Source organism: Salmo salar, chromosome 07, assembly GCF_965601325.2.
Source record: "Salmo salar chromosome 07, fSalSal1, whole genome shotgun sequence".
NCBI lineage: Eukaryota > Metazoa > Chordata > Actinopteri > Salmoniformes > Salmonidae > Salmo > Salmo salar.
In genome coordinates this window covers 59937150-59962512 of record NC_138297.1, presented here as the reverse complement: position 1 = coordinate 59962512, position 25363 = coordinate 59937150, and the positions used below count along the sequence as shown (strand labels likewise).

General features: G+C 46.5%; 1 protein-coding gene across 3 annotated transcripts in view; it reads right to left on the bottom strand.

The window, feature by feature from the left end:
• Window positions 1–25363, bottom strand: part of LOC106609762 (plexin-A4) — a 491160-nt gene that overhangs the window by 5806 nt on the left and 459991 nt on the right. For 2 of the 3 annotated variants that reach the window (XM_082977795.1, XM_082977796.1), the window contains exons 29-30: window positions 23840–24009; window positions 12342–12554 (exon numbers count right to left, since the gene is read on the bottom strand). In XM_082977795.1, the coding sequence (XP_082833921.1) occupies window positions 12342–12554; window positions 23840–24009 (383 nt within the window). Of the gene's footprint in view, window positions 1–12341; window positions 12555–14229; window positions 15001–23839; window positions 24010–25363 lie in introns of those variants that run through there. The other variant, XM_082977797.1, reaches the window with a different exon arrangement.

The window sequence follows — 25363 nt, the reverse complement described above, 5'->3', positions numbered from 1 at the left end:
ACGCTATTCGGGAGCCTGGAGTAGGAATCATGCACTGTTAGAGACAGTTGTCTCACCTCCAATCACTTTTTACAGTCTGAGCAGCCCTGACTCTCAATAGACATTTACATTTTTCTAATTTAGCAGACGCTCTTATCCAAAGGTTAAGTGCCTTGCTCAAGGGTACATCGATATATTTTGCACATTTTTGGCTAAGGGTTTCAAAACTTTTGGTTCTTGGCCCAATGCTCTTAACCCTTAGGCTACCTGCCGCCCTCGTACAAATGGCCTAAATGGAGCTGCAAAGGCACTTAGCAGTGTGTGTGAACCCCCCCTCACTCACACACACACACACACACACACACACACACACACACACACACACACACACACACACACACACACACACACACACACACACACACACACACACACACACACACACACACACACACACACACACACACACACACACACACACACACACACACACACACACAGACTGTGTCTCCAGGAAGCTCTCAGCTGCGTCAGGGTAAAGAGGGCTGGAGAAGGAGAAGTAATCAGCCAGTGTCAACAGCAGCTGAGGACCTCTGTCAACTCTTTCATTAAAGATGGTCATTACCTGTTTCCTTCCGGCGCCACAACTGCTCCTGGACACCCCAAATTTAGCCTGATTGGTATGTGGTGTGTGGTATGTGGTGTGGTATGTGGTATGTGGTATGTGGTGTGTGGTGTGTGGTGTAGTGTGGTATGTGGTGTGTGGTGTGTGGTATGTGGTATGTGGTGTGTGGTATGTGGTGTGTGGTGTGTGGTATGTGGTGTGTGGTATGTGGTGTGTGGTGTAGTGTGGTATGTGGTGTGGTGTAGTGTGGTATGTGGTATGTGGTGTGTGGTGTAGTGTGGTGTGTGGTGTAGTGTGGTATGTGGTGTGTGTGGTATGTGGTGTAGTGTGGTATGCGGTGTGTGGTGTGTGGTGTAGTGTGGTATGTGGTGTGTGGTGTAGTGTGGTGTGTGGTGTGTGGTGTAGTGTGGTGTGTGGTGTGTGGTGTAGTGTGGTGTGTGTGGTGTGTGGTGTAGTGTGGTGTGTGGTGTGGTATGTGGTGTGTGGTGTAGTGTAGTGTGGTATGTGGTGTAGTGTGGTATGTGGTGTGTGGTGTAGTGTGTGGTGTAGTGTGGTATGTGGTGTAGTGTGTGGTGTAGTGTGGTATGTGGTGTGTGGTGTGGTATGTGGTGTGGTGTGTGGTGTGGTATGTGGTGTGTGTGGTGTGGTGTGTGGTGTGTGTGGTGTGGTATGTGTTGTGTGGTGTGGTATGTGGTGTGTGGAGTGGTGTGTGGTATGTGGTGTGTGGTGTAGTGTGGTATGTGGTGTGTGGTATGTGGTATGTGGTGTGTGGTATGTGGTGTGTGGTATGTGGTATGTGGTGTGTGGTGTGTGGTGTGTGGTGTGTAGTGTGGTATGTGGTGTGTGGTGTAGTGTGGTATGTGGTGTGTGGTGTAGTGTGGTGTGTGGTGTAGTGTGGTATGTGGTGTGTGTGGTATGTGGTGTAGTGTGGTATGTGGTGTCTGGTGTAGTGTGGTATGTGGTGTGTGGTGTGTGGTGTAGTGTGGTATGTGGTGTGTGGTGTAGTGTGGTGTGTGGTGTGTGGTGTAGTGTGGTGTGTGGTGTGTGGTGTGTGGTGTAGTGTGGTGTGTGTGGTGTGTGGTGTAGTGTGGTGTGTGGTGTGGTATGTGGTGTGTGGTGTAGTGTAGTGTGGTATGTGGTGTAGTGTGGTATGTGGTGTGTGGTGTAGTGTGTGGTGTAGTGTGGTATGTGGTGTAGTGTGTGGTGTAGTGTGGTATGTGGTGTAGTGTGTGGTGTAGTGTGGTATGTGGTGTGGTATGTGGTGTGTGGTGTGGTGTGTGGTGTGGTGTGGTATGTGGTGTGTGGTGTGGTGTGTGGTGTGGTATGTGGTGTGTGTGGTGTGGTGTGTGGTGTGGTGTGGTATGTGGTGTGTGGTGTGGTATGTGGTGTGTGGTGTGGTATGTGGTGTGTGGTGTGGTGTGTGGTGTGGTATGTGGTGTGTGGTGTAGTGTGGTATAGTGTGGTATGTGGTGTGTGGTATGTGGTGTGATGTGTGTGGTGTGTGGTGTAGTGTGGTATGTGGTGTGTGGTGTGGTATGTGGTATGTGGTGTGTGGTGTAGTGTGGTATGTGGTGTGGTGTGGTATGTGGTGTGTGGTGTGGTATGTGGTGTGGTATGTGGTATGTGGTGTGTGGTGTAGTGTGGTATGTGGTGTGTGGTGTGTGGTGTGGTATGTGGTATGTGGTGTGTGGTGTGTGGTGTGGTATGTGGTGTAGTGTGGTATGTGGTGTGTGGTGTGTGGTGTGGTATGTGGTGTGTGGTATGTGGTGTGTGATGTGGTGTGGTGTGGTGTGGTGTGTGTGTGTGTGTATGTGTGTGTGTATGGAGAAAAGAAACCGAGGCTATTAAGCTAACAGAGCAGGTTACTTATTGTAAGGAAGGTCACAGGAAGGTCACACCCACTCACACACACCTCGGCCACCTGCTCAGGGCAGGAGGGCAATTGGAGAAAGTGAGTCGTGGGGTTTGAGAGGGTAAAGGAAATTGGAGGGATTTCTGTCTCCAGGTAAAACAGCAGGTCCACCTGACATCTCTGGTTCTAGGTGACGACGTGGGGCCCAATTCCAAATCGTCTCCTTTCTTAGACACTTGATCTAAACATACTGGAAATCACACCTAGAGAAGGGGTCAGCAGCCCACGGGCCAAAACCGGCCTACAAGTGATTTTTTTTTGCCGGCCCACAAGAGATTTTCATTTTGGAATTCAGCAACAACAGAATATTGTATTCCTGCGAATTAAAAAATATACGTATGTGATCATGTCTCAATTTAATCAAGGCATGAAATTATTATTTTCCAATATATATCTTTTTTGGCTTAGTTGTAGTCAATTTGCAGTGTAGAAATGATTATAATTATGTTCCGGTCACCCCACCATCCGCTCCGACAAAAATGGTCCTGCAACTGAATCTAGTTGCCTACCCCTTGGCCACAGGGTCGACTTGGAATTGAACATTTGGTATTTGTTATTAGGCTAGGGGAATTGGGTCCTGCCATGCTTGATGTTGACATCCAATGAATGGTAGAATCAGGATGGTAACAAGTGTACCTTTGTTTTTTTGCCGACAGATGCAAAATCCAGTTAACAGCCTCCTTCTGTTCAGAGGTCTATCAAGACCCCTTCCCAGAGAGCGGTGAATGTAAATATGCAGTTTCGCCTGATACAGACCATGTGTTAATCATCAGGTTCATTTCCCATTGTAATCTTCTATCCGAGCCGAGGATCAAACGAACTGCATATATGACGGGTCTGATGAACTTGTCATTGTCTGGGGCCAATTAAATCCCACCTCAAATACCGCTCCAACTGAATGGAATGAATAACACTTAGAGGCCCTGGGGGGAACATGCATGTTCAACTCTTGCAAACCACTCCAACCATCAAATTGTGCCAATGCGACATAAATCAACAAGACCCCAACACAACTTAAATCCTGTAAGATGTCAGCTTTCATAAAAGTGCTGAGTTAGTAAGATACAGTTGTAGGAACTCATACACCGGCCGAGACCCACAGGATTTCTTCCTTGTGTTAAATCATATCAGATTGCTTTTCTGTGGATGTCATACAGTAATAACATGTTAAAGTAGAGTCTTCCCAGAGGGGCACAGCTCCACTACAGGACCAGAGGCAAACTGCCCAATCCCCAAACGTATCATGACCAAGCTATAGGCAATGACTGCTAACCTCCACAGCGCTTATGAAGATGTAGAACGGAGGAGAAATCAAAGGAAGACATGTATTTGTGCCTGAGTATTCCTCTCACTCCGCCTTCTTTTTTTAGTTAAACTCTGCAGTCTGTCTCTTTGAAGTGTTTTTCACGGTGTGACTGAAGTGTCTGTCGGGCTGGATTGGAAGCAGATTGTGGGGGGAACGGGAGGGAGGGGAGGGTTGAAGACCGGTGGATGTGTCTGTTACAGATTGTGGGGGGGACGGGAGGGACGGGAGGGTTGAAGACCGGTGGATGTGTGGGTTACAGATTGTGGGGGGGACGGGGGGGTGAAGACCGGTGGATGTGTGTGTTACAGATTGTGGGGGGAACGGGGGGATGAAGACCTGTGGATGTGTGTGTTACAGATTGTGGGGGGAACGGGGGGATGAAGACCTGTGGATGTGTGTGTTACAGATTGTGGGGGGAACGGGGGGATGAAGACCGGTGGATGTGTGTGTTACAGATTGTGGGGGGAACGGGGGGATGAAGACCGGTGGATGTGTGTGTTACAGATTGTGGGGGGGACGGGGGGGTTGAAGACCGGTGGATGTGTGGGTTACAGATTGTGGGGGGGACGGACGGGGTTGAAGACCGGTGGATGTGTGGGTTACAGATTGTGGGGGGGACGGGGGGGTTGAAGACCGGTGGATGTGTGGGTTACAGATTGTGGGGGGGACGGGAGGGTTGAAGACCGGTGGATGTGTGGGTTACAGATTGTGGGGGGAACGGGAGGGAGGGGAGGGTTGAAGACCGGTGGATGTGTCTGTTACAGATTGTGGGGGGGACGGGAGGGACGGGAGGGTTGAAGACCGGTGGATGTGTGGGTTACAGATTGTGGGGGGGACGGGGGGGTGAAGACCGGTGGATGTGTGTGTTACAGATTGTGGGGGGAACGGGGGGATGAAGACCTGTGGATGTGTGTGTTACAGATTGTGGGGGGAACGGGGGGATGAAGACCTGTGGATGTGTGTGTTACAGATTGTGGGGGGAACGGGGGGATGAAGACCGGTGGATGTGTGTGTTACAGATTGTGGGGGGAACGGGAGGGATGAAGACCGGTGGATGTGTGTGTTACAGATTGTGGGGGGGACGGGAGGGATGAAGACCGGTGGATGTGTGTGTTACAGATTGTGGGGGGGACGGGAGGGTTGAAGACCGGTGGATGTGTGTGTTACAGATTGTGGGGGGGACGGGAGGGATGAAGACCGGTGGATGTGTGTGTTACAGATTGTGGGGGGGACGGGAGGGTTGAAGACCGGTGGATGTGTGTGTTACAGATTGTGGGGGGAACGGGGGGATGAAGACCGGTGGATGTGTGTGTTACAGATTGTGGGGGGAACGGGGGGATGAAGACCGGTGGATGTGTGTGTTACAGATTGTGGGGGGAACGGGGGGATGAAGACCGGTGGATGTGTGTGTTACAGATTGTGGGGGGGACGGGGGGGTTGAAGACCGGTGGATGTGTGGGTTACAGATTGTGGGGGGGACGGGGGGGGTTGAAGACCGGTGGATGTGTGGGTTACAGATTGTGGGGGGGACGGGGGGGTTGAAGACCGGTGGATGTGTGGGTTACAGATTGTGGGGGGGACGGGAGGGTTGAAGACCGGTGGATGTGTGGGTTACAGATTGTGGGGGGAACGGGAGGGAGGGGAGGGTTGAAGACCGGTGGATGTGTCTGTTACAGATTGTGGGGGGGACGGGAGGGACGGGAGGGTTGAAGACCGGTGGATGTGTGGGTTACAGATTGTGGGGGGGACGGGGGGGTGAAGACCGGTGGATGTGTGTGTTACAGATTGTGGGGGGAACGGGGGGATGAAGACCTGTGGATGTGTGTGTTACAGATTGTGGGGGGAACGGGGGGATGAAGACCTGTGGATGTGTGTGTTACAGATTGTGGGGGGAACGGGGGGATGAAGACCGGTGGATGTGTGTGTTACAGATTGTGGGGGGAACGGGGGGATGAAGACCGGTGGATGTGTGTGTTACAGATTGTGGGGGGGACGGGGGGGTTGAAGACCGGTGGATGTGTGGGTTACAGATTGTGGGGGGGACGGGGGGGGTTGAAGACCGGTGGATGTGTGGGTTACAGATTGTGGGGGGGACGGGGGGGTTGAAGACCGGTGGATGTGTGGGTTACAGATTGTGGGGGGGACGGGAGGGTTGAAGACCGGTGGATGTGTGGGTTACAGATTGTGGGGGGAACGGGAGGGAGGGGAGGGTTGAAGACCGGTGGATGTGTCTGTTACAGATTGTGGGGGGGACGGGAGGGACGGGAGGGTTGAAGACCGGTGGGTTTGTGGGTTACAGATTGTGGGGGGGACGGGGGGGTGAAGACCGGTGGATGTGTGTGTTACAGATTGTGGGGGGAACGGGGGGATGAAGACCTGTGGATGTGTGTGTTACAGATTGTGGGGGGAACGGGGGGATGAAGACCTGTGGATGTGTGTGTTACAGATTGTGGGGGGGACGGGAGGGATGAAGACCGGTGGATGTGTGTGTTACAGATTGTGGGGGGAACGGGGGGATGAAGACCGGTGGATGTGTGTGTTACAGATTGTGGGGGGAACGGGGGGATGAAGACCGGTGGATGTGTGTGTTACAGATTGTGGGGGGGACAGGGGGGTTGAAGACCGGTGGATGTGTGGGTTACAGATTGTGGGGGGGACGGGGGGGTTGAAGACCGGTGGATGTGTGGGTTACAGATTGTGGGGGGGACGGGGGGGTTGAAGACCGGTGGATGTGTGGGTTACAGATTGTGGGGGGAACGGGAGGGAGGGGAGGGTTGAAGACCGGTGGATGTGTCTGTTACAGATTGTGGGGGGGACGGGAGGGACGGGGGGGTTGAAGACCGGTGGATGTGTGGGTTACAGATTGTGGGGGGGACGGGGGGGTTGAAGACCGGTGGATGTGTGGGTTACAGAGTAGGGGGGAGTTGAAGATGGGGAAGGAAGAGAGAGAGTGGGAAGAAAGAGTAAAGCGATAGTGGGGCGAGAGGAGGAAGGGAGTTGGGAGAGAGGGGGAAGGGAGCGTGGGGAGAGAGGGGGAAGGGTGTGTGGGGAGAGAGAGATGAGAGAGAAGGAAGAGAGAGAGAAGGAAGGAGGAGAGAAGGAAGAGAGTGTGGGGAGGGACTTGAGCTTGTCTGAGGTGTTGGACTCGATGACAGTTGCAATCCATTATAGAGCTGTGATTGGTTGGCCAAAATTCATGGACAGGGCTTAGCGAAGGGTCAATTGTATATAGATGGGCAAATTAAATTGTGTGAATATGCTGATGGTCTCAATGCACATCACAACCGTCAGGAAGGCTTTGCCAATCAACAAGACTGTGAGATCTAATTTGCCTTTCCTGATTGTGAGATGTAAGCACTGCAGGGTTTATACACACTATGTTGAGATCTAATTTGTTCATTAAGATCGATGTCAATGACGTGGAGGGACTAATCATACCACAATTACACTAAATTAGATCTCACAATAATATGGATGGATCAACTAAACCTCACCTATAGAAACATTACATCTCAGAATCATGTGGATGCTAAATGGATTTTCTGCAAAGACTCCTGACCTTAGACATGAATTCTTCCTTCACAGACTTTTATGCTTCAGAAATAAACACCAACTGGTCCACAGGTATTAGGACCGTCACATAGCTTCAGTGTGGACAGGAAGTCTCTGATTAGAATCTTATCACTCTCCCGATCTCCCACGGCTGCCGAACCCCGTCAGCATCTCCCGCTCCTAATGCCACATGACACGTCAACAGTTTACTCACTAGCTGCAGGTCAGACTCAGCCTGTGAAACGGGTCCTTATCAGTAATCACCTCACGCGCCCCAGTCGCAAGCAAAGAGCAGGGAACGCTAACAGGAACGCTAACAGGAACGCTAACAGGAACGCTAACAGGAACACATTGATATGAAGCTTAACAACCTCTAGATTGGCACTGCTGCTTTTAGTTAAATAGTAGTGAATTATCTTTACAGAGAACTACACTACCCATGATTCCGCTGTCTTTACAATTGCTGTTTGGTTCTGAGAAAGTCAACATGTAGAACACAGGAGGTTGGTGGCACCTTAATATGGGAGAACGGGCTCGTTGTAATGACTGGAGAGGAATCAGAGGAATGGTATCAAATACATCAAACACATGGTTTCCATGGTTTCCAGGTGTTTGATGACATTCCATTTGCTCTGTTCTGGACATTATCATCAGCCATCCTCCCCTCATCAGCCTCCTGTGATGTAGAATCTCTGTCTGTATACCCTGTGTGTTTTTATCCTCCCCTCATCAGCCTCCTGTGATGTAGAATCTCTGTCTTTATACCCTGTGTGTTTTCATCCTCCCCTCATCAGCCTCCTGTGATGTAGAATCTCTGTCTGTATACCCTGTGGGTTTTCATCCTCCCCTCATCAGCCTCCTGTGATGTAGAATCTCTGTCTTTAAACCCTGTGTGTTTCTATCCTCCCCTCATCAGCCTCCTGTGATGTAGAATCTCTGTCTGTATACCCTGTGTGTTTCTATCCTCCCCTCATCAGCATCCTGTGATGTAGAATCTCTGTCTGTATACCCTGTGTGTTTTCATCCTACCCTCATCAGCCTCCTGTGATGTAGAATCTCTGTCTGTATACCCTGTGTGTTTTCATCCTCCCCTCATCAGCCTCCTGTGATGTAGAATCTCTGTCTTTATACCCTGTGTGTTTTTAATCTGAGGTTGATTGAGTATTTCAGCTATTTGAATTGAACATTTCCTGTCCAAATAATGAATAGCACCTGGGTGAACTGAGATAATGACAGATGGTCTGATACTACTGTACGTACACTAGGCCCATGGAACCTTTGTATCGCAACATCACAACCAAGCATCCCTACCTGAGCCCTACTCAAATCCACACAATCATTCGACTGCCAAGCCTCAGGAAGACTAAGGGCTCCATTCAATCCGTATCGCTGAAGTTCAGTGCTATAGCGCGATTGAAATTGAGAGGTCATTTCCTATTGAGCCCACATATGCAGGGTTTACTGTGAATGCAGTCTCAGCTAATGTGGGAACACTGCCTGTACATTTCTATTGCGCTGTAGCGCATGCTCTTCAGCGCTGTGGATTGAATCAAGTCCTTATGCTAAACTGTCTCATCCATATTTAAAGCAGCAAACAACCATAAGCAACCATCCTCTGAAAGGGAGTAACTATAATATAACCCATCTATATATCACTGGGAGTAACTATAAGATAACCCATCTATATATCACTGGGACTAACTATAAGATAACCCATCTATATATCACTGGGAGTAACTATAAGATAACCCATCTATATATCACTGTGACTAACTATAAGATAACCCATCTATATATCACTGGGACTAACTATAAGATAACCCATCTATATATCACTGGGAGTAACTATAAGATAACCCATCTATATATCACTGTGACTAACTATAAGATAACCCATCTATATATCACTGGGAGTAACTATAATATAACCCATCTATATATCACTGGGAGTAACTATAATATAACCCATCTATATATCACTGTGACTAACTATAAGATAACCCATCTATATATCACTGGGAGTAACTATAAGATAACCCATCTATATATCACTGGGACTAACTATAAGATAACCCATCTATATATCACTGGGACTAACTATAAGATAACCCATCTATATATCACTGTGACTAACTATAAGATAACCCATCTATATATCACTGGGAGTAACTATAAGATAACCCATCTATATATCACTGTGACTAACTATAAGATAACCCATCTATATATCACTGGGAGTAACTATAAGATAACCCATCTATATATCACTGGGACTAACTATAAGATAACCCATCTATATATCACTGTGACTAACTATAAGATAACCCATCTATATATCACTGGGAGTAACTATAAGATAACCCATCTATATATCACTGGGACTAACTATAAGATAACCCATCTATATATCACTGGGACTAACTATAAGATAACCCACCTATATATCACTGGGACTAACTATAAGATAACCCATCTATATATCACTGGGACTAACTATAAGATAACCCATCTATATATCACTGTGACTAACTATAAGATAACCCATCTATATATCACTGTGACTAACTATAAGATAACCCACCTATATATCACTGTGACTAACTATAAGATAACCCATCTATATATCACTGTGACTAACTATAAGATAACCCATCTATATATCACTGTGACTAACTATAAGATAACCCATCTATATATCACTGGGAGTAACTATAAGATAACCCATCTATATATCACTGTGACTAACTATAAGATAACCCATCTATATATCACTGTGACTAACTATAAGATAACCCATCTATATATCACTGGGAGTAACTATAAGATAACCCATCTATATATCACTGTGACTAACTATAAGATAACCCATCTATATATCACTGTGACTAACTATAAGATAACCCATCTATATATCACTGGGAGTAACTATAAGATAACCCATCTATATATCACTGTGACTAACTAAGATAACCCATCTATATATCACTGTGACTAACTATAAGATAACCCATCTATATATCACTGGGAGTAACTATAAGATAACCCATCTATATATCACTGGGAGTAACTATAAGATAACCCATCTATATATCACTGGGACTAACTATAAGATAACCCATCTATATATCACTGGGAGTAACTATAAGATAACCCACCTATATATCACTGTGACTAACTATAAGATAACCCATCTATATATCACTGGGACTAACTATAAGATAACCCACCTATATATCACTGGGACTAACTATAAGATAACCCACCTATATATCACTGTGACTAACTATAAGATAACCCATCTATATATCACTGGGACTAACTATAAGATAACCCATCTATATATCACTGTGACTAACTATAAGATAACCCATCTATATATCACTGTGACTAACTATAAGATAACCCATCTATATATCACTGGGACTAACTATAAGATAACCCATCTATATATCACTGGGACTAACTATAAGATAACCCATCTATATATCACTGGGACTAACTATAAGATAACCCATCTATATATCACTGTGACTAACTATAAGATAACCCATCTATATATCACTGGGACTAACTATAAGATAACCCATCTATATATCACTGGGACTAACTATAAGATAACTCATCTATATATCACTGGGACTAACTATAAGATAACCCATCTATATATCCCTGGGAGTAACTATAAGAGCAAATCAAATCAAATTGTATTTGTCACATAACAAGCGAGACTATATACAGGTTGTACCGGTACAGAGGCAATGTGCTGGGGCACCCGTTAGTCAAGGTAATTGAGGTAATATGTACATGTAGGTAGAGTTAAAGTGACTATGCATAGATGATAAACAGAGTAGCAGCAGCGTAAAATAGGGATCTGGTAGCCCTTTGATTAGCTGTTCAGGAGTCTTATGGCTTGGGGGTAGAAGCTGTTAAGAAGCCTTTTGGACCTGGACTTGGCGCTCCGGTACCACTTTCCGTGCGGTAGCAGAGAGAACAGTCTATGACTAGGGTGGCTGGAGACTTGATCATATAGATCATGCACCGTTAATATAAAACACACAAGCACATGCTTACACGCACACATATACACACACACTGTATATCTCAGCCTGATGAATACAGTCCTAGACAAAACTCCTCGTTGGGTTTCAGTCATCTAAGCACCACATACAGCATATCCCTGTCCTGCGGCTAGCGCTGAGCACTAACACAGAAATACTTTGGAACTGCTTCACAAGCCCCATCTTTTACTCAGCACTCTACCACTGACCAAATAAATGGAATACAACTCTAATTTGGACAAATGACCACCACTACTGCTGTGCAGCGGTAATCTGCTAACTGCTCACACACATGGTTGTACCTGGGCAGGACAGAGAACTCACTGTGGCTCTCTGTCTGTGGCTCTCTTGTTGTGGCTCTCTGTCTGTGGCTCTCTGTCTGTGGCTCTCTGTCTGTGGCTCTCTGTCTGTGGCTCTCTGTCTGTGGCTCTCTGTCTGTGGCTCTCTGTCTGTGCCTGTCTCCCCTCTACCTCTCCAGCATTAGGAGGCACTGCCATCCATTCCCAGTGGGTTTTCATTTGGAGTCTCATCCATGGACCAGGGATCACAACACGACAGCCCCACTGTGTGTACTTATGAGACAAGGGCCAGACTACAGTCTATCAGGGATGTTTATGGACAAAATGGCTGGCACACATCTATAGGACGACAGAACCACATGTTGCACTGTCCTCTCATGTTACACTCACATGTAGGTTTATATAGAAACTGGCAAAGAGAGAAAGACATGCTGTATACACACACACACACACACACACACACACACACACACACACACACACACACACACACACACACACACACACACACACACACACACACACACACACACACACACACACACACACACACACACAAAACCAGCCCCCCACCTCACAAACACACACACCCATCCCATCATCCTCTCACCTCTCCACCCAGCTCTTGTAACTGGGGATGTCCTTGGCGTAGAGCAGCTTGTTGGAGGGCGAGTCCTTGCCCAGGCGGTGTTCTGAGGTAGAGCAGGAGTCCATGAAGGTCTGGGCCACCACAGACAGACAGGCATCCGTGATGCTGCTCTTGTGGATGTCGAACACAAACTGGGGGTTCTTGATCACATTCACCCAGAACCTCAGAGGTAGGCTATTGGGGAGAGACAGAGAGAGTTAGGGAATATCATGTCATCCTGGAACGTCAGAACCTCAGAGGTGGGCTATAGAGGAGAGATAGAGAGAGTTAGGGAATATCATGTCATCCTGGAACGTCAGAACCTCAGAGGTGGGCTATAGAGGAGAGACAGAGAGAGTTGGGGAATATCATGTCATCCTGGAACGTCAGAACCTCAGAGGTGGGCTATAGAGGAGAGACAGAGAGAGTTAGGGAATATCATGTCATCCTGGAACGCCAGAACCTCAGAGGTGGGCTATAGAGGAGAGACAGAGAGAGTTAGGGAATATCATGTCATCCTGGAACGCCAGAACCTCAGAGGTGGGCTATAGAGGAGAGACAGAGAGAGTTAGGGAATATCATGTCATCCTGGAACGTCAGAACCTCAGAGGTGGGCTATAGAGGAGAGACAGAGAGAGTTAGGGAATATCATGTCATCCTGGAACGTCAGAACCTCAGAGGTGGGCTATAGAGGAGAGACAGAGAGAGTTAGGGAATATCATGTCATCCTGGAACGTCAGAACCTCAGAGGTGGGCTATAGAGGAGAGACAGAGAGAGTTAGGGAATATCATGTCATCCTGGAACGTCAGAACCTCAGAGGTGGGCTATAGAGGAGAGACAGAGAGAGTTGGGGAATATCATGTCATCCTGGAACGTCAGAACCTCAGAGGTGGGCTATAGAGGAGAGACAGAGAGAGTTAGGGAATATCATGTCATCCTGGAACGCCAGAACCTCAGAGGTGGGCTATAGAGGAGAGACAGAGAGAGTTAGGGAATATCATGTCATCCTGGAACGCCAGAACCTCAGAGGTGGGCTATAGAGGAGAGACAGAGAGAGTTAGGGAATATCATGTCATCCTGGAACGTCAGAACCTCAGAGGTGGGCTATAGAGGAGAGACAGAGAGAGTTAGGGAATATCATGTCATCCTGCAACGTCAGAACCTCAGAGGTGGGCTATAGAGGAGAGACAGAGAGAGTTAGGGAATATCATGTCATCCTGGAACGTCAGAACCTCAGAGGTGGGCTATAGAGGAGAGACAGAGAGAGTTAGGGAATATCATGTCATCCTGGAACGCCAGAACCTCAGAGGTGGGCTATAGAGGAGAGACAGAGAGAGTTAGGGAATATCATGTCATCCTGGAACGTCAGAACCTCAGAGGTGGGCTATAGAGGAGAGGCAGAGAGAGTTAGGGAATATCATGTCATCCTGGAACGCCAGAACCTCAGAGGTGGGCTATAGAGGAGAGACAGAGAGAGTTAGGGAATATCATGTCATCCTAGAACATCAGAACCTCAGAGGTGGGCTATAGAGGAGAGACAGAGAGAGTTAGGGAATATCATGTCGTCCTGGAACGCCAGAACCTCAGAGGTGGGCTATAGAGGAGAGACAGAGAGAGTTAGGGAATATCATGTCATCCTGGAACGTCAGAACCTCAGAGGTGGGCTATAGAGGAGAGACAGAGAGAGTTAGGGAATATCATGTCATCCTGGAACGTCAGAACCTCAGAGGTGGGCTATAGAGGAGAGACAGAGAGAGTTAGGGAATATCATGTCATCCTGGAACGTCAGAACCTCAGAGGTGAGCTATAGAGGAGAGACAGAGAGAGTTAGGGAATATCATGTCATCCTGGAACGTCAGAACCTCAGAGGTGGGCTATAGAGGAGAGACAGAGAGAGTTAGGGAATATCATGTCATCCTGGAACGTCAGAACCTCAGAGGTGGGCTATAGAGGAGAGACAGAGAGAGTTAGGGAATATCATGTCATCCTGGAACGTCAGAACCTCAGAGGTGGGCTATAGAGGAGACAGAGAGAGTTAGGGAATATCATGTCATCCTGGAACGTCAGAACCTCAGAGGTGGGCTATAGAGGAGAGACAGAGAGAGTTAGGGAATATCATGTCATCCTGGAACGTCAGAACCTCAGAGGTGGGCTATAGAGGAGAGACAGAGAGAGTTAGGGAATATCATGTCATCCTGGAACGTCAGAACCTCAGAGGTGGGCTATAGAGGAGAGACAGAGAGAGTTAGGGAATATCATGTCATCCTGGAACGCCAGAACCTCAGAGGTGGGCTATAGAGGAGAGACAGAGAGAGTTAGGGAATATCATGTCATCCTGGAATGTCAGAACCTCAGAGGTGGGCTATAGAGGAGATAGAGAGAGTTAGGGAATATCATGTCATCCTGGAACTTCAGAACCTCAGAGGTGGGCTATAGAGGAGAGACAGAGAGAGTTAGGGAATATCATGTCATCCTGGAACGCCAGAACCTCAGAGGTGGGCTATAGAGGAGAGACAGAGAGAGTTAGGGAATATCATGTCATCCTGGAACGTCAGAACCTCAGAGGTGGGCTATAGAGGAGAGACAGAGAGAGTTAGGGAATATCATGTCATCCTGGAACGCCAGAACCTCAGAGGTAGGCTATAGAGGAGAGACAGAGAGAGTTAGGGAATATCATGTCATCCTGGAACGTCAGAACCTCAGAGGTGGGCTATAGAGGAGAGACAGAGAGAGTTAGGGAATATCATGTCATCCTGGAACGTCAGAACCTCAGAGGTGGGCTATAGAGGAGAGACAGAGAGAGTTAGGGAATATCATGTCATCCTGGAACGTCAGAACCTCAGAGGTGGGCTATAGAGGAGAGACAGAGAGAGTTAGGGAATATCATGTCGTCCTGGAACGTCAGAACCTCAGAGGTGGGCTATAGAGGAGAGACAGAGAGAGTTAGGGAATATCATGTCATCCTGGAACGTCAGAACCTCAGAGGTGGGCTATAGAGGAGACAGAGAGAGTTAGGGAATATCATGTCATCCTGGAACGTCAGAACCTCAGAGGTGGGCTATAGAGGAGAGACAGAGAGAGTTAGGGAATATCATGTCATCCTGGAACGTCAGAACCTCAGAGGTGGGCTATAGAGGAGAGACAGAGAGAGTTAGGGAATATCATGTCATCCTGGAACTTCAGAACCTCAGAGGTGGGCTATAGAGGAGAGACAGAGAGAGTTAGGGAATATCATGTCATCCTGGAACGTCAGAACCTCAGAGGTGGGCTATAGAGGAGACAGAGAGAGTTAGGGAATATCATGTCATCCTGGAACGTCAGAACCTCAGAGGTGGGCTATAGAGGAGAGACAGAGAGAGTTAGGGAATATCATGTCATCCTGGAACGTCAGAACCTCAGAGGTGGGCTATAGAGGAGAGACAGAGAGAGTTAGGGAATATCATGTCATCCTGGAACGTCAGAACCTCAGAGGTGGGCTATAGAGGAGAGACAGAGAGAGTTAGGGAATATCATGTCATCCTGGAACGTCAGAACCTCAGAGGTGGGCTATAGAGGAGACAGAGAGAGTTAGGGAATATCATGTCATCCTGGAACGTCAGAACCTCAGAGGTGGGCTATAGAGGAGACATAATGTAAACACAACACCCTGGCCTTACAGGGGACAGAGTCTATTACCATAACATACACCAGGTACATTTCTAGGAATGCTTCTCTGTGATAGAACACAACAAATGAAACAGAAGACATCAAGGTGATTTTCTACATTTAGACTTAAATAACAATCCTTGTTCAAATCCAAGCAGATTACATCCCTGAACATACAACAACTCACATTGGTTAAAGCCAGCCAGTGGATGTGGTCGGTCTGAGCTAACACATTCAGTGGCAGAAGGGAATGAGGACCAATTCACTTTGCAATCTAGTACACAGCTTGTTGCTGATGCCTTCTATTTGATGTGTGCGCGATTTAATAAAGCCCTAATCTTAAAAGCAGGCAACGCCAGGGCTTCATGGTTTCCAGCTGTGTCTGGGGGCTTCACACCAAGACTGTTCATATTGCCTTGTTTAGACATGCCCATTCCATGCCTGTCTAGAATAATCAAAACACAAGTCTGTTTATTTGTTGGCCTTGGAATGAATGGAGAGAGGTAGCACAGGTGTAAGTGTGTGTTACAGATCAGGTGGTATAAAGGCAGGACTGAGAATTGCTTGTATTTCCTTCCTTCTCTCTCTCTCTCTCTCATTAACTGGGCAGCATGGTTTTGGATGACGCGGCAAAAGCCAAACCGGCAAGACACTGCAGTGTAGAGGATGGACCGACTGTGTGTGCAACATCAGGGAGGAGAGAGAAAAGAAAACACGGAATCATTTGAATAACCCCTCTCCCGACATGTCCTACCCCCCAACCTGCTGTAAATCATTCAGCTGTACCACCTAACAAAAGAGGATTTGGCGAGGGAAACCTTGGCATTATGACTCTGAATTAATCTGGACGAATCTTCTGGGATTAGCGGACGGATCAAAGGATATTAACACCGCCGTGATGCAAGTCTTGATTGTCGTCAATCTGGCGCAGCTGGCCAGTACTAGGTTAAGGTCTAGATGGTTTCCGAGGGGAAAGGTCAGATTTAAAGAGTCTCTGCACACCTTCCATCTCTGGGACAGGTCCATAATGAGATTTAGATTTCAGTGAATGTGACACAATACAGGTTTATCTGACAAACTATCGCTAGGAGACGATAGAGAGCTGTGTTTGCATTGTGGCAACTGTTCTGCCAATACCTCCGTACAACCTAACTTTTCCCCAAACTGTAAAGCATGTTATTCATACTGTGGTGTCCAGGATCGAAGCCCAGGCTAGACTGGCATGGGTATGAATGAAGATCTGAGTTCTGCCCAAGTGGTATTTGATCATTGTGCAGCTTTACATTGATTGTTGTCTGTGGGGGACGTTTCATTGTTTTGGATGTTTGATCTGAAATAACATATCCAATGAGTCCAAACACATTGGGGTATGTGGAGAGCAACTGTGCCCTTGGAATTGACATCTTCTGACATATTTTACAGATGTTTGAACGCAGTTATGACACTGCTTTTTTTCTTTACAGAGATGAAGCTAAAGTCTTCAATCAGATACCTAATGTGGCTCTGTGAACTGTCAACGGTCAGTCAGACAGGAACAACCCTTTTACTCAGGGAAGGTGAGAGTACAGCACTGAGGCACTACACTACATAGTATTGTCCAGGACTAGTGAGTGTTTAGCCAGGTCCCAGATCTGTTTGTGCGGTCTTGCCAACTCCTATGGTTTTTCCAGTAAATGTTATTATATATTTTTGTTGGGCAGTTGGGAGTTGTCATTGTGCATGGAGTTGTATGGGTTGTTGAACTTTGAGGTCAATGGTTTTTGTTTGGCATTTTGGGGTGAAGGATCAGTCTCTGTGTGGTGCCACTACCATCCAATCACCCTAAAGTGACTTTGGGCATCTTGAAAAGCACTTAAAATAAAATGTATTATTATGGTCATTGTCATGGCTAGTGAGTGTTGGCCTAGCTAACATCAGCAGGACTAATCCCTGGGTTTCCATAGAGAGAGGACGGATTAAGAGTAAATATTGACCCAATACCCACAAATCAAATCAAACAACAGTGTAATCTTGGATCAATACTGATCCATGGTTCTGGTACTCATACTGTAGCCTATATTTCCGGCTGGGTAGAAATAGAATCTAATGTCTATATAGTGTAATATCACTGTAACATCTCCAGACTGTTGTCAACCTTCAGAGGGATGTGTCTTCCTTCCTGTCTGCTGCTGTCATTGGGAGAGTGTGGTGGGTTTATGTGATTAAGGACACAGATGAGTTGTGTGTGCTGTGCAATGTGGGCATGTGTGTGCCAGTCTGCTCTAGAAGCTGGTAATTAAAACACTGCTTGCTGAAGGGACACACACACACTGAAGAAAGAGGATGAGAGGGAGATGTCGACACACTGACTGCTAATCCAAAAGATACCATCTGGAGGAGCTCTAGGAGTCTGTGACTCAAACGCACAAACACAACAGACACAAATAAACACACACACAAACTGATGCAGAAAGGCATGCACTCACACAGGTATTAAAACAGATGCACAATGCATGAACACACACACACACAAACTGATGCAGAAAGGCATGCACTCACACAGGTATTAAAACAGATGCACAATGCATGAACACACACACACACAAACTGATGCAGAAAGGCATGCACTCACACAGGTATTAAAACAGATGCACAATGCATGAACCACACACACACACACACACACACACACACACACACACACACACACACACACACACACACACACACACACACACACACACACACACACACACACACACACACACACACACACACACACACACACACACCCCACAAACTCTCTCTTCCTCAAACCATTAGTAATGAGGAGGGCAAGTAAAGGTCATATGCTGGGGGACAGAGGAGGCAGGTGGGAGGAGCTATTGGAGGATGGGCTCATTGTAATGACTGGAATGGAATCCATGGAGTCAAACATGTGGTTTCCATGTGGTTGATGTGTTTGGTACCGTTCCATGTATTCCATTCCAGCTATTATAATGAGCCCGTCCTCCTATAGCTTTTCCCACTAGCCTTCTATGCTGTGGGATGATTACACAGTCAACTATGGTGGATGATTATACAGTCAACTATGGTGGATAATTACACAGTCAACTATGGTGGATAATACACAGTCAACTATGGTGGATAATCACACAGTCAACTATGGTGGATGATCACACAGTCAACTATGGTGGATGATCACACAGTGAACCATGGTGGATGATCACACAGTCAACTATGGTGGATAATTACACAGTCACCTATGGTGGATGATTACACAGTCAACTATGGTGGATGATCACACAATCAACCATGGTGGATGATCACACAGTCAACTGTGGTGGATAATACACAGTCAACCATGGTGGATGATCACACAGTCAACCATGGTGGATAATACACAGTCAACCATGGTGGATGATCACACAGTCAGCTATGGTGGATAATTACACAGTCAACTATGGTGGATGATCACACAGTCAACTATGGTGGATGATTACACAGTCAACCATGGTGGATGATCACACAATCAACCATGGTGGATGATCACACAGTCAACCATGGTGGATGATCACACAGTCAACTATGGTGGATGATCACACAGTCAACTATGGTGGATGATTACACAGTCAACCATGGTGGATGATCACACAATCAACCATGGTGGATGATCACACAGTCAACCATGGTGGATGATCACACAGTCAACTATGGTGGATGATCACACAGTCAACCATGGTGGATGATCACACAGTCAACTATGGTGGATGATCACACAGTCAACTATGGTGGATAATTACACAGTCAACTATGGTGGATAATACACAGTCAACTATGGTGGATAATACACAGTCAACTATGGTGGATAATACACAGTCAACCATGGTGGATGATCACACAGTCAACTATGGTGGATGATCACACAGTCAACTATGGTGGATGATCACACAGTCAATTATGGTGGATAATTACACAGTCAACTATGGTGGATAATAGACAGTCAACTATGGTGGATAATACACAGTCAACCATGGTGGATAATACACAGTCAACCATGGTGGATAATACACAGTCAACTATGGTGGATGATTAACAGTCAACTATGGTGGATGATCACACAGTCAACTATGGTGGATAATTAACAGTCAACTATGGTGGATGATTACACAGTCAACGATGGTGGATGATTACACAGTCAACCATGGTGGATGATCACACAGTCAACTATGGTGGATGATTACACAGTCAACGATGGTGGATGATTACACAGTCAACTATGGTGGATGATCACACAGTCAACTATGGTGGATGATTACACAGTCAACTATGGTGGATGATCACACAGTCAACTATGGTGGATAATACACAGTCAACTATGGTGGATGATCACACAGTCAACCATGGTGGATGATCACACAGTCAACTATGGTGGATAATTACACAGTCAACTATGGTGGATGATTACACAGTCAACTATGGTGGATGATCACACAGTCAACTATGGTGGATAATTACACAGTCAACTATGGTGGATAATACACAGTCAACCATGGTGGATAATACACAGTCAACCATGGTGGATGATCACACAGTCAACTATGGTGGATAATACACAGTCAACTATGGTGGATGATTACACAGTCAACTATGGTGGATGATCACACAGTCAACTATGGTGGATGATCACACAGTCAACTATGGTGGATAATACACAGTCAACCATGGTGGATGATCACACAGTCAACTATGGTGGATAATTACACAGTCAACTATGGTGGATAATTACACAGTCAACTATGGTGGATGATCACACAGTCAACTATGGTGGATAATACACAGTCAACCATGGTGGATGATCACACAGTCAACTATGGTGGATAATTACACAGTCAACTATGGTGGATAATTACACAGTCAACTATGGTGGATGATCACACAGTCAACTATGGTGGATAATACACAGTCAACCATGGTGGATGATCACACAGTCAACTATGGTGGATAATCACACAGTCAACTATGGTGGATGATCACACAGTCAACTATGGTGGATGATCACACAGTGGATTATTTCAATCTATCTCTGCTGCTGGAGAATTACACAGGGCAGAGAATAATCTGGTTTGAAGGATAGGTCACCACTGCTTGGTGTAGAACAGGGGACATGGTGCTCTGAGCTGGCTGGGTGTATTTAATAATCTAGTTTGAAGGATAGGTCTCCACTGCTTGGTGTAGAACAGGGGACATGGTGCTCTGAGCTGGCTGGGTGTATTTAATCATCTGGTTTGAAGGATAGGTCTCCACTGCTTGGTGTAGAACAGGGGACATGGTGCTCTGAGCTGGCTGGGTGTATTTAATAATCTGGTTTGAAGGATAGGTCACCACTGCTTGGTGTAGAACAGGGGACATGGTGCTCTGAGCTGGCTGGGTGTATTTAATAATCTGGTTTGAAGGATAGGTCACCACTGCTTGGTGTAGAACAGGGGACATGGTGCTCTGAGCTGGCTGGGTGTATTTAATAATCTGGTTTGAAGGATAGGTCACCACTGCTTGGTGTAGAACAGGGGACATGGTGCTCTGAGCTGGCTGGGTGTATTTAATAATCTGGTTTGAAGGATAGGTCACCACTGCTTGGTGTAGAACAGGGGACATGGTGCTCTGAGCTGGCTGGGTGTATTTAATAATCTGGTTTGAAGGATAGGTCACCACTGCTTGGTGTAGAACAGGGGACATGGTGCTCTGAGCTGGCTGGGTGTATTTAATAATCTGGTTTGAAGGATAGGTCTCCACTGCTTGGTGTAGAACAGGGGACATGGTGCTCTGAGCTGGCTGGGTGTATTTAATCATCTGGTTTGAAGGATAGGTCACCACTGCTTGGTGTAGAACAGGGGACATGGTGCTCTGAGCTGGCTGGGTGTATTTAATAATCTGGTTTGAAGGATAGGCCTCCACTGCTTGGTGTAGAACAGGGGACATGGTGCTCTGAGCTGGCTGGGTGTATTTAATAATCTGGTTTGAAGGATAGGTCTCCACTGCTTGGTGTAGAACAGGGGACATGGTGCTCTGAGCTGGCTGGGTGTATTTAATCATCTGGTTTGAAGGATAGGTCACCACTGCTTGGTGTAGAACAGGGGACATGGTGCTCTGAGCTGGCTGGGTGTATTTAATCATCTGGTTTGAAGGATAGGTCTCCACTGCCTGGTGTAGAACAGGGGACATGGTGCTCTGAGCTGGCTGGGTGTATTTAATCATCTGGTTTGAAGGATAGGTCACCACTGCTTGGTGTAGAACAAGGGACATGGTGCTCTGAGCTGGCTGGGTGTATTTAATAATCTGGTTTGAAGGATAGGTCTCCACTGCTTGGTGTAGAACAGGGGACATGGTGCTCTGAGCTGGCTGGGTGTATTTAATCATCTGGTTTGAAGGATAGGTCTCCACTGCTTGGTGTAGAACAGGGGACATGGTGCTCTGAGCTGGCTGGGTGTATTTAATAATCTGGTTTGAAGGATAGGTCTCCACTGCTTGGTGTAGAACAGGGGACATGGTGCTCTGAGCTGGCTGGGTGTATTTAATCATCTGGTTTGAAGGATAGGTCTCCACTGCTTGGTGTAGAACAGGGGACATGGTGCTCTGAGCTGGCTGGGTGTATTTAATGGGCTGTGTGATGATGACTGGACCTGTTGTAGTATCACTCTGAATGGATCAGTGTTTTGTTCTAACAGAATGCAGTCTTTAGTAACACTCAGAGGTGGATACACATGCCCACACCGACAGAAAGACAGACAGACACGCACATACGCCTGCACATTAACGGACAGTCACGCACACACACACTTTCTCACATGCACACACACACACACACACTCACAAACAAACAAGCAGAAAGCCCCCATGCAGAGAGAGGACCTGGATCTCCCTGACAGTGGAATCAGCAGTAGGCACTAAGCGTTGTGTAAGCGTTACCAGTGTGTTAAGATAAATGACTGTTTAACATTTCCCCTCTTGCGAGAGTGATTCCATTAATGTCTATTGTAAGAGCGACCTACAGAGCTCTTGGAAAACACTTAACACGCTCTTTTGCAAATGGTGCAATAACGCAGACACTGGGAAGGATACAAATTAGAACCATGAAGTAAATAGTCTCTCTTTCCCCCTCTCTCTCCACTCTCCTCCGGCCGACTGCCCCACAAATCAATTCCCAGCCCCATGGTCCTTTGGGCCGGAGCTGAGTGATGCATGATGGGACCATGGCAAAGGCCAGGGGCTAATGAGTTATTAGCGTGGTGTTTAACTCCCACTGAGTCCATTTCCTCTTCTCCTCCACCCCCTCCTCTCCTCCTCTCTTCCTCTCTCCCTCATTCTAATCCACTCCAGGTTATTTAACCCTGCCACCCCTTCAGGATGGGGACACGGGTCTAAATTAATCAGAGGATATTCATTTGGAGTCCACTTCCTTCACCTAGCCTCCCCTGGTTTCCTCGCCCTGGCGACTATGGGCGGCTCGGTCCCGGTCGGTAACCATGGTAATGTCAGAGCTGGCTGCCCTGATTGGTTGCCTGTGGGATTAGCTCTTCGTCATTGGATTTAATGAAGATTGTTCACACACTCCATGGTTCATTCCGTAGGCATGATAAACTTCCGTGTGTGTGTGTGTGTGTGTGTATACATGTGTCTGTGTTTCTACCCATGTATGTGTGTGTATCTGACTACCTATGTGTGTGTGTGTGTGTGTGTGTGTGTGTGTGTGTGTGTGTGTGTGTGTGTGTGTGGAGGTTGCCGTACACTTCCAATGTTAACCTGTTTTAGCACAGTACAGTAAAACAGGAAAGGCCAGACGTCTCCAGTGTCTCACCAGTTGCTTTTCCATGTGTGTCTGACATGCGGATCATGGATGCTGTGCTTGTCAGCCTGCTCATCCAGGAAGTCAAACATGTACTTGATAGCCAGGGGCAGGGCGCTGCCTCGGTGGGCCGTGCTGAAGATGGTCTCAAACAGGTCGTCCACAAACTTCTGTAAAGTGCCCTGTGGAAGCAGAGAGATCAGCAGTGAGCGACAGACAACACACAGAGACAGAGAGAATGACAACAGGTGTCTGCAACACTGGTATCAAACACATCGGTATCAAACACATCGGTATCAGACACATCGGTATCAGACACATCGGTATCAGACACTGGGTTTCAAGTAAAGTGTTCCCGATGTGTCATATCATGTTATGACAGTCATAACCATGTCATAATAGCTGACATAACTTGTCATAACCTGTCATAATATGGTTATAACACTGTCAAGACCAATATATTTACACCTGTTGTGACATATATTGCGTTATTTTATGGCTGGTTATAACACCTACATAAGAGTGTCAAAACCCACAATGATTCAAATGAGTTTTTTCCCCTGCCAAGAAGTTTTAAAGTTTGTTTCTTAAATCCTTTGTCGTCGTAATGAATTCTTTACAGTCATCTTTTATTCATCATATTTTAAATACCTTTATGACAGTCAAGAAGCATTATGACCATCATAATCATATAAGCCAGATAGGCCTATCACGTACATGCCCTTATATCAGTCATCTGTCAACAAGAGGATGTCTTGTCCTGCTCCTGAAATCTCCTAAATTCATCCCAGTCATCAGCAACAGAGCATTGGGGCAGGTGTATTTCTGACATCAATTTGTATGCAATTACAATGATAATTTACTATGGTCAATAAAAAAATACTTAGGCTATGATGTAATGGAATGTTTTTCCTTGTGTGGTAGGTTTAGTTGGTTTTGACACTCTTATGTAGGTGTCCTAACCAGCCATAACATAACACAATATATGTCACAACAGGTCAAAATGTCATGACAGTGTTATGACCATATTATAACAGGTTATGACACGTTACGTCAGATATTATGACATGGTTATGACCGTGTCATAACGTGTTCTGACGCTGGGTGTCAAGTAAAGTGTTACCGACACAAACTCATGGTTTCCATGGTTTCCATGTGTTTGATACCATTCCAGCCATTATTATGAGCCATCCTCCCCTCACCAGCCTCTGGTGGTGTGTGTGTCTGACTGAGAGTGTGTTTTATCCTGTGTTTCTGATGGTGTTTCCTGATGTGTTCTCTCTCTCCCCCCCTCTCTCTCTCCCCCTCGCTCTCTCTAGCTCTCCCTGGTCCTAAATCTCTGGGCTTTGATGGGAAATTGTTTTTTCACAGTTCACTTTTAATAATATCTGGGAACAGGAGGAGCATCTCCTAAGCCTCTCTGTGTGGAGGGATTAGCTCACACACTGCACCATTGACCCTAATTTGATTTAATGTTCTCGTCTTTAAGGAGGAGAGAAGAGGGAGAACGAGATAGATAGAAAGAGAAAATCTAAT